General features: G+C 43.7%; 3 protein-coding genes across 5 annotated transcripts; 2 read left to right on the top strand and 1 right to left on the bottom strand.

Moving 5' to 3' along the window:
- LOC109722234 lies at positions 131-6,413 on the bottom strand. Of its 3 annotated transcripts, none has more exons than XR_002219419.1 (6): positions 5,994-6,413; positions 3,467-5,911; positions 1,973-3,232; positions 1,655-1,859; positions 556-1,274; positions 131-378 (listed from the first exon to the last, which is right to left on the bottom strand). XR_002219419.1 is itself a non-coding variant. In XM_020250187.1 (5 exons), exons 2-5 carry the CDS (start codon positions 5,666-5,668, stop codon positions 814-816), a joined length of 4,176 nt encoding a protein of 1,391 aa, XP_020105776.1. In that variant the 5' UTR covers positions 5,669-5,911; positions 5,994-6,410; the 3' UTR covers positions 394-813. The 3 variants fall into 3 exon arrangements, 1 of the variants encoding a protein (XP_020105776.1); XR_002219418.1 differs by having other exon boundaries at positions 1,607-1,859; positions 5,994-6,410; XM_020250187.1 differs by lacking the exon at positions 131-378 and having other exon boundaries at positions 394-1,274; positions 1,607-1,859; positions 5,994-6,410.
- Positions 9,783-11,528, top strand: LOC109722122 (premnaspirodiene oxygenase-like). Its single transcript, XM_020250009.1, has 2 exons — positions 9,783-10,669; positions 10,733-11,528. The coding sequence occupies exons 1-2, from the start codon at positions 9,823-9,825 to the stop codon at positions 11,398-11,400; spliced, it is 1,515 nt and encodes a 504-aa protein (XP_020105598.1). The 5' UTR covers positions 9,783-9,822; the 3' UTR covers positions 11,401-11,528.
- LOC109722121 (pentatricopeptide repeat-containing protein At3g49240) lies at positions 12,666-14,906 on the top strand (the record flags this gene model as incomplete). The annotated part of the gene is made up of 1 exon (XM_020250008.1): positions 12,666-14,906. A coding segment is annotated over one exon (1,968 nt), but the record flags the coding sequence as incomplete, so codon positions are not given.

Raw genomic sequence — 14,970 nt, 5'->3', positions numbered from 1 at the left:
ACAAACTACTTTTTATAAGCTAAGCATTTTGACTATGTAGCATCATCCACAAAATTTACATGCAATAAAATCTTTTCCACCCATAATACTAAAGACCCCTAGCAGAAATTCTCCTCAAAAATCGACAAAATAAGCACAAACAAAATTACATTACATATGGAAAAATTAGTAATAGATGAACATAAACCAACACATATCTATGACATAACTTTCCCTACGTGATTCTTGAAATGTTGTTAGCAACTCTCGCTGAACATTACTCTGAAGCTAGGTGAATGAAAAGAGTTAGTACATTACTTACATTTTGATTTGGGACTGATAACACAATAGCCAAAATCCCCTCCGTCAAATCTGATTGCTTCAGTTAACCGACATGCCCTACAAACACCAGCCTTACTCGTTAGAAAAAAGCAACCGTAGATATGATTTTTCAGCTCATTACTGTTTTCCGCCGAAAGCAGTATAATTGGCAAACAGTTGCAAACAATAAGGTAAGCAAGAAAATCTGTACAAGGTGTAAGTATAAAAGAAATGAAAAAAAAAAAGGCTACACACCATCCGCTTGATGGGATACAGTCGGAAATTAAACGGAGATATGCTATAGCAGAAAGCCAAAACTTTCAAATCAAACCAGCTGGAGAAGTCTTCAAAAAAATCAACTTGATCTGGCATCGGAAGTTCTGACATTGGATCTTCCATGGAATTTACCACAAATACATCTCAGAGAAGCTCCGCTATGATCTTCATGCAAGAAATTGGCGACCAAAACCGACATAAAATAGGCACTTTGTATATCTTCTTACACTTCTAAGGCTACCCATCACCGGTTACATCCCTATCAGACGCTTTTATTGCCTCCGCAATCATGAGTGCAAAAGCGGCCTTATGATGGGCGAGGTCTGCTTTGTGGAACAGCCATTGGGCTTTCTCTCTCTTTAACTTGGCCATGTTTGACAAATGCTGAGCTGCACTAGCTGCATCACGCAATCTCAATTCGCCGATATCAGGTCGTTCTCTCTGAAACCCGTCAGAACTCGACAGCCGAACTCCACTTCTCTTTGCTTTTCCATCATATGAGGCTGGCATAATTGAAGAATTCTTATAAGGCACAGACACGGTGTTCTTTGTAAAGATTAAGGTTCCAGTCCTTGGAGAATCTTTTGAAGAGAAACAAGATGAAGACTTGTGCCAGCGAGGGGAGAAAGAGAGCTCATGATTTGCAACAGAAGCTAAGGCAATGCCACCCCCAAGTGTTAACTCTTCAGATTTTTTGCCTAAAAACGCAAATAAACACGTAAGAATGCTTATAAAGAAGAATAGCCAGAAACACATAATACAAATATTTATAAGTATACTCCTGCAATATCATCTATTTACAGATAAACCCCTGCAAAATCTGGATGTCCATACACACCCTTTAGAAACCAACTTCCCCCCATGAATCCCAACTTAAGATAATCGTACCTTTTCCTTTTCTAAACAAGCTTTGCCTTTAGAGGGGTGTACATGTAAGCGCGAGCGCGCGTGTGAAAAAATGATTTTGCAAGGATATATATGTAAAACCCCTACACAGTAAATCAGCTAAGAAGCATGGAGAAAGATGTACCAAAAGGATTAAGAGTATCATGGTCTCTTGGAGAAGAAGAGTGGTGACCGGCAAACATGAACCTCTTCTGGGATCTTTGTTTCGAACCTTTGTTTGGTACTTCCAGGCCCCGCGGCCTCAAACAGAAAGCAAACATGGAAGGCCTCTCTAGAATACAAGCCTTTTCTAAATGCATGTCTGATGAACTCTTCATCTTATTTATTGCAATTTCCCAGTCCCTTAACTGCTGCTCATAAATCTCCCATAGTGCAGGCTGATCAGACAGAAAATGTGATAAGATTATAAGTTTAAACTTTGTTTCATTCTATACAGATCGAAAATGTCAATCAGAAACACAAAAAGGATAAAAAAGAAGAAACAAAATACCTGAAATTGCCGAATCAGAGGCAAACCCTTCTTCTGTCTCTTTTGTCGCCAGTATTCATAGATAGCTGTAATAATGTCCAGTGGAGCAAGCTCAGTCATAAATTCCTCTAGTTCTTCAGCAGTGAACTGATCAGAGTTTTTAGCATATGCAACTTTCTCAAACATGTCCATCACCCTCTCAAATATATCCAGGTCATTCTCAGCCACTATACTATCATCATTACCACAAGAGCTATCAAAAGTTTTAGTCCATTCCTCATCATCACTATCCATATCATATAATGTGTTACACGGATCCAAAGCCCTATCAACCTCAGTCCCCACCTCTTGGTGATACTTCAATGAAGTGCTTATAAACGGCTTTTCAACTATAGACTCGTCAAAATCATCAATTAATCGCACACCAGGAATTGGAATATTCTTTACAGAAGCAGCCCTAAGGTTCCGATTGTAGCACTCTTCATGCATCAGCTTGAACAGCGACCACTGGCTTCGATCAGTAAATTCCAACATCCAATCTTTTCCTCCTTTCCACATCATAGCATGGGTAAAACGATTTGGAATACCAGGCTGCAGAAATTGGTTTGCTTTATGCACATATTTAGTAATCCCAGAAAGTTTTACCAAAATCCAGTAGTCCTTTTGATTGAGAGAGTTGAGAACAACCAATGCTCCAGATTCCCTCCAGCCCCTATCCCCTAGTGTGACCAGAACGTTTGCAGAACATTCCATATCTGGTTTATCAATTCTAATTTTCTTATAAGTCTGTCCTTTTTTTTGTTGAATGTGGTGTTTTAAACTGATATCATGGCCTAAATTTGGTGATATATATGAAATCCTAGTGCGCGGCTTCCTGGAGGTGAATCCATTTTGAATGAAATTTTCTGACCACAATTTCGAATAAGGGACAGATCTAGGTGAAGCCGAAGAGAGCCGATTATCATGCTGCATGTTCTCTGAATCCCTTGTAATTGAGCCGTACAAACTTTGAATATTCTTTTCCTGATCCACTTTGGATGAAGATTGGCTAATTTGGCTTTCCATACCATTTAATTCTTCTTCAACTCGACTATGTAGATTATCAGTCTCGATATTGACAACATTCATACAATCATTATGCCTTGCTTCAGGTTGGCCAGGAGAACCATTCTTTTCGAGTATGATGACTGTTTGCTCATCTTCATTCTTCCTTTGATCAGTCTGACTATGCTTGCCGAACGAGCGCATACAATCAACATCATTACTTACCGAGAGAGCATCCTTCACCACAAAAAGAGAAATAAATAACGAGGCATGTGAAAAGCCCAATAATAAAAGAGTTATATTTGCTTTTTCAAAGAAAATTAATCTTAAAAAATGTAAAAAATATTTAAAGAAAATTAATCTTAAAAATATATAAAAAACATTTACTAATTAAAAAGTCAAATAGCAGCACTGATAACTGGACACAGAAAGAAAGTAAAGAAAACAGAAATCAAACCAGCAAAAACATACCGTAAAAACTGAGTCTTCAAGAACTGAGGCATGATCCTTTCTATTTGAAAGATTCTCGATGTTATCGTCTCTGAAGTTAGATATGGCCGGCTCACTAAACAACAAACAATATTGTTTAAAGTTGTTTTTCAGCAGCCTCTGCTTTGACCTCTCCATCTCCCAGTAGTAGTACCGGAAGGAAAAAAACTGCATTCTTTGGTCATGCAAGTCTAAAACCTTAATTGCAATTGAGGTCGAAGGCATTTCTATCTCTAATAGCTTGCAGCATTCTTCTTGTAGGCAGAATGTTTTCATAACAAAACACAAAAGAGAAACAGCCCCCTTGAAACATCCTTCAAATGAAAATTTTCTTGAGCCCAGAGTTTTATCAACAAAAGCAATTTCCATGCGAACAGCTGGCCAGATTAGCACTAATTTACCGTAATAAGAGAGAAAGTTTTGCCTAGATAACCAAGCATCTTCAGTTCGAAATGTACGGTAATAAATGCTTTTAAGCGATATCCGCAACTCCAAAGTCAATTTATTAGGTTCTACTTGCGTGATGCAGATGCGCAGTCCCTTTTGTGGCAACTCATCCAAAGCCAACCCCTTCTTGCGAAACCGTTTTCTGAAATAAACAATTGATACCTTCCTATTTTTGGAGCAATCTTTTCTTACTAGCAGAGAAACTTGACTTTCATTGTCATCTAATGCAATAGTAGTAGCAGCATTACCAGTAGACGATAAAGTAGAAATCACACTAGAGTGACTAGCAGCCCTACGATTTTTGCGCACAGACATGGTTTTAGGTTCAGGGTCATTAACTAGTTGACTCTTTCGCTTTTTCTTATTGGTAATAGGTGCGGTCGATCTCATGGGGTTTCTTATGTGAGCCAACCATGAGATAATTGGAACTGACTCCATAATACATTCGTCGCAGCTATCATCTACTGCATTTCTATCGCAACTTTCGGTCTCTCGTTTTATGGTCAATACTGGTTTTCCGTAGTCATATTTACTTGACATTTCACTAGGAAAAAGTAACAATTTAAATCTCTCATTCTGAAGATTGATCCATTCTTCCTCCCTGTCATCATATTTGATATGGTGTTTCTTTGTTATAGGATCGTATTCCTTCACTACACCAAAATACCAACTTCCATCAAGGGGCCAGAAGACTCTTATCCTCTGCTTTACCATCCAATAAGGATCAACGTCACTGGAAAAGACCTCATAGAAATGCCTACGCTTCCTTGCAAAACTTTTACCGTCATGCTTCCTGGGCCGTAAAACTCTACTTGTTTCATCGAATTTCTTGCCAGTTGGCAGCAAACACGAACCTTCTTCAAGTTTTTGAGGGGCCATGCTATCCTCGGGGAATCCAATGCATCTTGGATCGAATCGTAGCGAAAGCATCCTAGCAGCATTTTGTTCAAGATTCTCTCCATCATCATCGTCTAAGAACTCTTCACAAGCCTTCTCATTATCTTCACTCAAGCAGGCTTCACTGTCCACATTTGTCCTACATTCCAATACAGGTCGATGCCTTTTTCTACGTTTAACCTTTTTCTCATTAGGTTGCAGGAAATCCTTATTTTCAATCTTGAGACTGGAATCAGGATGTTGTACAGTTGAACCAACCTCCTCGAACTCGGATAATTTTGTTTTCTGAGCATCCTCAGTGTTCTCAGTCTTGCAATTAGAATTACTTGCTACACTCTTTCCACCAACAGACCTCTCCCTTTTCTTTCTCTTGAAGATGCCCCTGGGACGTTTGGGAACCACGATATTGCTATCCAATCCATTAGCCTTCTCCGCATTGCTTGAACCAATAGTAGTACCACATTCAGTTTTCTGCGCTGTTGAGGACTCTCTAAAAGAGGTTATATTAAGTAAAGATTCACTCGTATTGCTAGAGTTTTCCTTCTTCTCACCACCCAAATTGAGCCCATTGAGCTTAGATCTCGAATTACTCAAATCACTCTTGTTACTACGATTGAGACTGCTCAAAGAGACCTCCCTTCTGCTTCTTTTCTTCTTCGATTCCACAACAAATGGCCCTCCACTCCCGAACAACAACCTCCTTTTCCGCTTCAAATCCTTCGGCTCTTCAATCCTTGGTTTTCCAATGGAATGCCTAGATTTTCCAATATTAAAGCTCCGAAAGCGGAAAATTTTTGATCTTTTTGATAATGCAGTAGACTTTTCAAAGCTCAGTTCCATCTAAATTCCCTCAATTGGAAATATGAGATAGAAGAGCCCCAAAATTTCATCTCCCATCATACATGACAAGCGAAATCCAGAGGCACCACTTGTCAAAGCTCAATTGTACCCGAATTGAATGGGTAGGAAAGAAAACACGAAAACCCCCAAATTCTGATACATAGGCCTCAGATCGAAACCCTAATCTAGATCCAAGAGCAAAACCCCAAACGATTCAACCCAAATCCTTACCATTAACGAACCCTGGGGAACATAGATGGATCAATACACATCCCCAATCGACAAATCGAGTCAATTCATCAAATTGAGTGGAGGAAGCACATACCTGGATCGAAAAAGAGCGCACAAACACCAAATTCCCCACCGATCGGGGAGAAAAAGTTGAGGGGAATCGATTAGGACGCGAAATCGAGGCTTTTGAGAGCGGGAATTGGTGGAACCGCGAGCGATTTCCGCAGCAATTTTCCAAGCCCTAGAAGGAAAAGGGGGGAGCTAGGGTTTCCTCGAACTCCCAGCACGAAAATAAAACCATTTCCGCTCCTCCTTTTCTCACCCGTACGATCGATTTAAGACGTCGGATTCGAATCGAACGGCCATTATTTTCGCAGCGACAAATGGAACCCATAGCGCTTTAAACAATTGTAAACGATAGGCGTGATTTCGGAGCGGACGAGGAAGAAATGGACGGATGGGATTCGATTGTCGGGAAAGATCGACGGATGAGATGAGGGAGATTTGGACCCCGTGAAGTTTCCAGAACGCCTTTTACATGATGTATTTGTAACCAATTAACGAACGCCATTTTTTCGTTAACACCCCTGCATTTTGATAAATTAGCAGATAACCGCCCGTTGGCTCAGATTGGTCGGAATTAAAGTGACCATTAAAACAACTTTTTATTGCAGGGAAATACACTTCTCAAACTCGATCATAGATGATTAAAAATTTGAATTTAATTTACTGAACATATTTTATAGTAGGTAAAAATATATCGACATCGTTTGTATTAAATATGAGTTCGAAATTTAAAATTTAAAATTTAAAATTATCCCCTTTAAGTTTTATTCTTTTGATGTATTATCTACCTACTATCAATTTGTTTTAATTCAACTTCTTCGCCGTCGTCGTAGGTGGCAGCTTATTCGTTTCGGTTGGTACTGCTCTTCATGATAGAAAACCATATTTTATTAATATAACAATATATCTTTTATAATATATTTCTGGCTATATTTTAATAGTATAATTATATATAATGAGAAAAATGCTAGGAAGGTTCAAAAAATTCAGAAAGATGTGAGTTAGTTCTTCTTCGTTTTAATTTTGCCGTTAAAGAGTGGGAGTGTCGGGACTGGGACCTTCCAAGTTCCAAGCTTTCAATAAAGAGGAAATAAACAGCCTTGCCTTCTAGATACTTTATAATCTTTTCAATATAATGCTTTGTGCTGTGTTGATTAGTCTACATTTGATGCATATCAACATGCAAGTAAATCATTGATTCACATTTTTACAGATAACTTGTTTCCCTTCTCTTTAAAAAAAATAAAAAAATGTAACTGAAATGGCATTTTCTAAAGAATCTTCCTAGGAATACTATTGAGTTCATGGTTCGCGAATAATCCCTGTTTGGCTCAAAAATTGCCTCGAGAAGAGCTGTACTTGTGCTTAGTTTTGCTCGCTCGATTTGATTAAACTCAATTTAAAGGTACTAAACAATTATTGAATATATATCAACATGGAAGAACACCAGCTTGCTGACAGATACCTCAGAGCGTCTGCAGGAGCAAGAAAGAGGAAGGTCTCGGTGTCCTTGATTTAACGATCATGAACCAAGTCCTCTTTGCCAAATGGTGGTGGAAATTTCTTAAGGTGCCCCAGTTGTAATGGAACAAAATAATTTGTGAGCTGTTTTATTTCAGAAAAAGACCACTAAAAGAGGGCAGATGCTTTCCACCATCCTCCTTTTGGTGGAAGGGTGTTTTAAGTCAAAAAGATATATTCAACTGGGGAGTCTGCTATAAGTTGGGCAATGGGCGTATTATTGACTTTTGGTTAGACCAGTGGTGTGGAGAAATCACTCTCTCTTCGACTTTTCCTGAGGTGTTCCAGTCATCGACTCGTAAAAGTTTAAAAATTAGTGAATGCTCTAATAGTAACGGCTGGTGCTGAGACAAGATTCTAAGTAGCACCAGCACTACTGACCACATGATGACTACATGCATCTCGACCCTTAAGGAACGGCTCTCCTCCTTCAAAACTGGACTGGGACCGGACAACATGCATTGGCGGTGGAGCCCTGACGGTCATTTTATTATGAAGTCAACGTATTTGGCACTGTGTGACGGGGGGACGGGGGACGGATGGACCTGCAAAATTTGGAAGCTCTACATACCATTAAAAGTTAAAGTGTTTTGTTGGCTCGTTCTAAAAAAGAGACCTCTTACTGCAGATAATTTATTAAAAAGATGATGGATAGGCAACTCGAATTGTGTGCTGTGTGGATCTGATGTGGAAACAGTAGATTATCGTTTTTCTTAATATGTATTCTTCAAATTTCTTATGGTGATGTCTTTGGAGGATGTCCAAGCAGAAAATTTGGGCAAAGATGTGCATATGGTTTGGGACAGATGGAGCGGAAAGAAGGGGTCACAGTCCATGAACGATGGTTTACCTAGATTAATAGCCTGCTGGTGGGTCATTTGGAAAACTAGAAATAGTCTGATCTTTAGGGGGAATCAGACTGATCCAATCCGTGATTGCTATAAAGTTAAATAGCTGACGTCCCTGTGGAAGAAACTTCGTCCTGTAGAGAGACGCTAAATTTTTTATTTTTATTTTTTATTTTTTATTTTTTTATTTTTTTTGTCTCTGCCCTGCTTTTCATCTCTCTAGAGGCTTTGTTGCCTCACCCATAGCCAAGTTCATCTCCTGAATGAATGAAGCAGATAGCGTGTTATCTTTTTCTCCAAAAAAAAAAAAAAAAAAGGCTCACCTGGCTGTCCATATATGGTGGTTGAGTTCGCTAGAAAGGAATAGAGTTTGTTTTTTTGTTTCAATATTTTTTTTAAAAAAAATAAACTTAGCTAAAGATACAAAGCACATAAATTTCAAACTTTAAAATTTCGATATAAACTATTAAATTTTTTACCACTTATGTTAGAACCGACCAGTTAAAAAATAATAATGTTATCATCCAATATTGTACTACAAAATCCCGTGCAAATCCTATCCGGCATCTGACGGCTTATGAAATTCTCAACTGAATTTTCCAATAACCACTCTCTCTCTCTCTCTCTCTCTCTCTCTCTCTCTCTCTCTCTTTTATTCTCTTCTTTCTCTGATGCACTTTTGAGACTCTTCTTTTTTTTTTTTCCTATTTTTTCTTTTTTTTCCCTTCATTTCTCCTTGAGATTTCCCCCATTTACATAGCTAACTTTATTATTCTTAATGAATGAAATGAATAATTTCTACCTTTCTCAAAAAAGAGTATTGAATATCTTTAACCATATTTGCTGTCCACAAGAGTAATCTTATAACTATATTTGTTAATAAAGGCTTATGCGTGATACAACTTCGCAGCCAATTCCATAAGCACCCTAGAACTCTCACTATTTGTGAGTAGCTCGAAGTCAACTCAAAATTAAATAAGCACTAACGGATTTGGCTCAAATATTAACAAATCATGCTTGGGCTTAGCACAGTAGAATTTCAAACTTCTACCATTATCGAAAATTGTGGCTCAAGAAGGCAAGTCTAATTAGGCCGAAAATTATGGCTTCTCTTCCCTTTGAGGCAATGGCACAAAGCAAGCTAATTTGTTTTCTTCGTCAAGGCCAAAACTTTTCTCAACGGCATCTTCCATCCCACCGCTAGTAGAATCTTGTCTCTTATTATCACACCTACAAGGCTACAACTAAATAAATTTTTTTTTTTTTTTTTTTTTTGTATTTTAACGATTCAACGATCTGAACATATAAGGTGGGGCCTCCTATCGTGCCTCCTCGCAGTTTCGGCGAGCCATCTCAGCTAAAAAGCTAGGATAGAACTACTCTAGAATAATTAGTTAATATAAACCATATTCATGCAAAAATGCAACCAATTATTATTTATACCTGCTTTGAGGACGACTCAATAAGCTTCCTCAACCTCCGTGATCAATGGAGCTCTCGCTCTCCCCCTTCTTCGTCTTCGTCTACTTCTTCCTCAGCTTGATCTTCATTCAACTACTGATAAGAGTAGTAGCCAAGCCCAAATCTCAAACCATAGAGCTAGAGCGACCGTGCCGCGCTCCGAGCCCGTGGAAGCTCCCGGTCATCGGTCACCTCCACCACCTCGCCCTCGGCGGCGGAGTCCCGCACCGCACGCTCCACGACCTCGCGCGGCGCCACGGGCCCCTCCTCCACCTCCGCCTCGGCGAGGTCGACCACTACGTCGTCTCCTCCCCGGAGCTCGCCCGCGAGGTGCTCACGACCCACGACCTCGCCTTCGCGTCCCGCCCCGCGCTCGCCGCCAGCACCGTCATGTGCTACGGCAACACCGACATCGCCTTCTCCCCCTACGGGCCCTACTGGCGCCAACTCCGCAAGATCTGCGTCGTCGAGCTGCTCTCCGCGAAGCGCGTCCGGGGGTTCGCGGCGCTGCGGGAGGAGGAGATCGCGAGGGCCCTCAGGGGCATTTCGTCGAGCGCGTCGCGGGTGAACCTCTCGGAGCGGGTGTACGCGCTCGCGTACGCGATCACGTCGAGGGCGGCGTTCGGGGCGGAGTGCCGGCACCTGGGGAGGTTCGAGGCGGCGGCGAAGAAGGCGATCAAGGCGGGGTCGGGGTTCGCGGTGGCTGATCTCTTTCCGTCGCTAGGGTTTCTCGGGGCGCTCACGGGGACAAGCGCGGGGATCGAGAGGACGCACCGCGAGCTCGACGGGATCATCGAGGAGATCATTGGAGAGCACGAGGAGAAGAGGGAGAGGGCGAAGAAGAAGGGAGAAGAGTGTGGATATGATATTCCCGGTTCTGAAATCTGAACTGAAGCATCCCCTCAGCTCCAGTGAAATTTTGGTCTTTTCCGAGATTAGCCCCCTCACCGCGTTTGTGTCCAGGACGTGTTCATCGCGGGGACGGACACGACGGCGACGACGCTGGCGTGGGCGATGTCGGAGCTCCTCCGCCACCCCGACGCCATGGCCAAGGCCCAGTCCGAGCTCCGCCGATCCCTGCGGGGCGGCGGCGGCGCCGAGCTCCGGGACGAGGACGTCGCCTCCCTCCGCTACACGAAGCTGGTGGTGAAGGAGACGCTGCGCCTCCACCCGCCGCTCCCGCTGCTGCTCCCGCGCCTCGCCCGCGAGCCCCGGCGCGTCGGCGGCCACGAGATCCCCGCGGGGAGCCGCGTCCTGGTGAGCGCGTGGGCGATCGGGAGGGACGCGCGGCGTTGGGGCGACGACGCCGAGGCGTTCCGCCCCGAGAGGTTCGACGAGGAAGGGGAAGGGGAAGGGGAAGGGGAGGGGGAGAAGTGGATGGGGTTCGAGCACTTGGCGTTCGGAGCGGGGAGGAGGATGTGCCCCGGGATGGGGTTCGGGATGGCGAGCGTGGAGGCGGCGCTCGCGAGCCTGCTCTGCTTCTTCGACTGGGAGCTCCCCGAGGGGACGGAGGCTGGGGATTTGGACATGGGCGAGTTGGTTGGGGCGGTGGTGGGGAGGAGGTCGGATCTCTGGGCGGTCGCGATTCCCTATCGGCCAATTTGAACTGCTACTTGTTCTATTTCAACCTTTCAAATTAATTAAGCTAAATTAATTTAACTTTGCTTATTATAAAATAAATGTAAATTACTATATTTGCTGGAATCATTAATTTGTGATGATATATTCTCTAATTAAACTGACTACAACAGAGTAAGTCATCTTTTTTATATAACATAGAACCACTAGCTGACCGTCCCTAGCGCAAGTGACAAAGGGATGGTTGGTACCTAAAGTTTCAAATTCGAATTCTACTTGATACATATTTTCAGCTAAGTTCATTTCTAAAAGAGATAAACCAAGTAGTAGCACGCTATCTTTCTCTTAAAAAAAAATATGGAACCACTAGCAAAATCGTGTTTAGTGTTTGTTTCACGGAAAGACGAGATTTAAAGTAATTTTCACCACTTTAAATATTTATTTTTATTGTTTGGTTCGTTGTAACTTTATTTTTTATCAAAATTGCTTTTAGATTTTATGTATATATATTTTTTACTGAGCAAACAGTAGAATCGAAAAAACTTTAAGTTTTATAGTCATACAGAAAAACAACAAAAAAAAATGATTTTTATCTGAAATTTAGTTTATCTAAAAAATCTAATTTAATTTATACTTTATTTTCGGTAAAATAAATATACCCTCATGAATGATAACATCCAACCAAACATCGTACACAGGCAAGATTTTTTTCTGTGGCATATTTTCTAGTTGAAAGTGTCTTATTTCCATTAACTTGATCTCTTGATCGCTACAATTGAACAATGAAAAGTAATGCTTAGAATAAATCTTATGTGAAATAGTAATAACAGAAAAGACGTTCGTGCGGCAAAGGTGCCGACAATAACTTTGATGGGTCTTACTCCGAGATCTGTGTGGTAATAGGCCCAGCTTTAGTCGTAACTTTCCCAGCCCAATAGGGTATAACTATCCCAGCCCAATAGGGTATGGGCCGACGTGGGCCCACTATCATCTTAAAGAAGCTTCTATTGGAGACTCCTCGATAGGTTCACTGCAATGGTAATCGAATCTCTACCGTCCGATAATCCCTCAAAATTCCCAACCAAAATGATGATCTCCCCCTTCCTCTCAAAACCCCAAACTCCCAAACCCCTCCTCTGTTCGACCTCCCCTCCTCGGCTCCTCCCCTTCTCCTCGCTCTCTCCTCCTCTTCCCCGCCGCCACCGCCATGGCCCTCTTCTTCCACCTTCGCTCCCTCAAACCCTCGTCCCTCACCCTCCCCCTCCTCCCCGCGCCGCCCGCCTCCCCGACGCCGGCCCCCGGCGTTGCGCCTCCCTCCTCTGCTCACGCCGGAGGAAGCCGCCGCCGAGCGCCGCCGCCGCAAGCGGCGCCTCCGCATCGAGCCTCCCCTCTCCCACCGCCCCCAACCCCAGCAACAGCGCATCCCCAAGCCCCAGTCCAACCCTAACGCCCCCAAGCTCCCCGAGCCCGTCTCCGCCCTCGCCGGGAACCGCCTCAACCTCCACAACCGCATCCTAACCCTAATCCGCGAGAACGACCTCGACGAGGCCGCGCTCCTCACCCGCCACTCCATCTACTCCAACTGCCGCCCCACCGTCTTCACCTGCAACGCCGTCCTCAACGCGCTTCTCCGACAAGCGCGTTACGCCGACCTTCTCTCCCTCCACCGCTTCATCACCCAGGCCTCCGTCGCCCCCACCGTCGTCACCCACAACCTCCTCCTGCAGGCCTACTGCGACTGCCGCAAGACCGATATAGCCCTTGAGCACTTCCGCCTCCTCCTCAAGGACGACTCCCCCGTCCTCCCCTCGCCCACCACGTACCGGATCCTCGCGAAGGGCTTAGTCGACAATTCGAAGCTCGATCAGGCCGTGGAGCTCAAGGATGGCATGCTCGAGAAGGGTTTTGTCGCCCCCGACCCCCTCGTCTACAACTTCCTCATGGGTGGGTTTGTTCGGGCCAACGAGCCCGAAAAGGTGATATCTTTGTTCGAGGAGCTCAAGGAGAAGCTTGGTGGCGGAATGATTTACGATGGAACGCCCTACGGGAATTTGATGAAGGCGTACTTCATGAAGGGAATGGAGGAGGAGGCGATGGTTTGCTACAGTGAGGTTTTGGGAGAGGGATCGAAGGTTAGGTTTGGAGCAGTGAGCTACAACTCGGTGCTCGATGCGCTGGGTAGGCATGGGAAGTTGGATGATGCCATTAAGCTGTTCGATAGAATGATTAAGGAGCACGACCCGCCGAGAAGGATCGCTGTGAACTTGGGCAGCTTTAATGTGATGGTGGATGCGTTTTGCATTGCTGGGAGGTTCAATGATGCCATTAAGGTGTTCGGTGAAATGGGTGAGAGGAAGTGCACTCCGGACACACTGTCGTACAACAATCTGATCGACCAACTGGGGAAGAACCAGCTTGTTGGTCAAGCTGAGGAGTTGTACAAGGAGATGGGCGAGCGGGGGATTAATCCAGATGAGTACACGTATATTCTTCTTGCGGAAGCATGCTTCGGTGTTGATAGGGCGGATGATGCTGTTGGGTACTTTAAGAAGATGGTGGACTTGGGTCTTAGGCCAAATGCGAATGCTTATAATAAGGTTATTGGCGGATTGGTGGACGTGGGTCGGCTTGATGAGGCTCAGGGATTCTTCGATCAGATGCCTGAGAAGGAGGTGAAGCCGAATGTCGCAAGCTACGAGCTGTTGCTGAAGGCATATGTTGAAGCAGGTAGATTGGACAATGCAATTAAGACGGCCGAAGGCATTCTTTTGGATGAATCCGTGGCTTTTAGTGACGAAATGAAGGAGCTTTTGGAGGGAGCTCTAAGGAAAGTAGGTCGGGAGGAGGATATAGCAAAGATGTATGAGGACGTCGAGAGGGAGAAGGCAGAGAGAGCGGCTCGTGCCGCAGAGGAGAAGGCAAGAGCTGAGGCTCTCGCCAGAGAAGAAGAAGAGAGGAAGAAGGCGGAGGCGGCAGCTAAGGAGGCAGCCGCCGCCAGGGCTAGCCAGGCGGCTATTGAGGCGGTTTTGGGTAGGAGAAAAGAAGCGGCGAAAGAGGAGTCGCCTGATGGAGGTAGCAATGCTGACGATGGTGGGATTCTGAAGAGATTAGGCATCGCGAATGGACCAGCAGAAGAAAAAAGAGCTGAAAATGGAAACATAGTTGGTGCTAGTGTAGGTGACGAGAGTGTGAAGCAGGATGGTGAAGCAAAGGAAGGAGCCGGATCTGGAGGTGCTGCTGACCAGGCTACAGCTTTATGAACTTGAGCTCGATTCATGATTTTTATTTGGCGAGTAGTTGTTATTGTAGTTGTTGGATAATGAGATAGATATAAAAGGTTTCGTAAGCTTTTGAAGGCTGATTAACTCAACAGTTGCTGCCTTTGTTCATCATTTTCTCTGCCTGCTGTGATCTGTAATATTTTTGAACCGAGTATTTTGATGATGTTGGGGTTTAAACTGTAAGCCATTATGGTTGTCGAGAATATATGCAGTATAGAATGAGAAAGTGTGTGGTTTCGTTTTCATGCTTCATTCTATTGAAAGATTTCCTGTTGGTGGTCTGTGTATTTTGATTTTGTCTTCTTTTTTAAAAACT

This window comes from Ananas comosus, linkage group 16, assembly GCF_001540865.1.
Source record: "Ananas comosus cultivar F153 linkage group 16, ASM154086v1, whole genome shotgun sequence".
In the NCBI taxonomy this organism is placed as follows: Eukaryota; Viridiplantae; Streptophyta; class Magnoliopsida; order Poales; family Bromeliaceae; genus Ananas; species Ananas comosus.
The sequence above is the reverse complement of the archived record's forward strand: the minus strand, read 5'-3'. Positions and strand labels throughout refer to the sequence as shown.

Bases quoted from the DNA above. Each gene is read 5' to 3' on its own strand.
- LOC109722234 (XM_020250187.1), bottom strand. From the start codon at position 5,668: ATGGAACTGAGCTTTGAAAAGTCTACTGCATTATCAAAAAGATCAAAA. The intron at 3,233-3,466 runs GTATGTTTTTGC...TTTGTGGTGAAG, and splicing joins TTGAAGACTCAGTTTTTACG to GATGCTCTCTCGGTAAGTAA. The intron at 1,275-1,606 runs GTACATCTTTCT...TTGCGTTTTTAG, and splicing joins TGATACTCTTAATCCTTTTG to GCAAAAAATCTGAAGAGTTA.
- LOC109722122 (XM_020250009.1), top strand. From the start codon at position 9,823: ATGGAGCTCTCGCTCTCCCCCTTCTTCGTCTTCGTCTACTTCTTCCTC. The intron at 10,670-10,732 runs GTTCTGAAATCT...TTTTCCGAGATT, and splicing joins GTGTGGATATGATATTCCCG to AGCCCCCTCACCGCGTTTGT.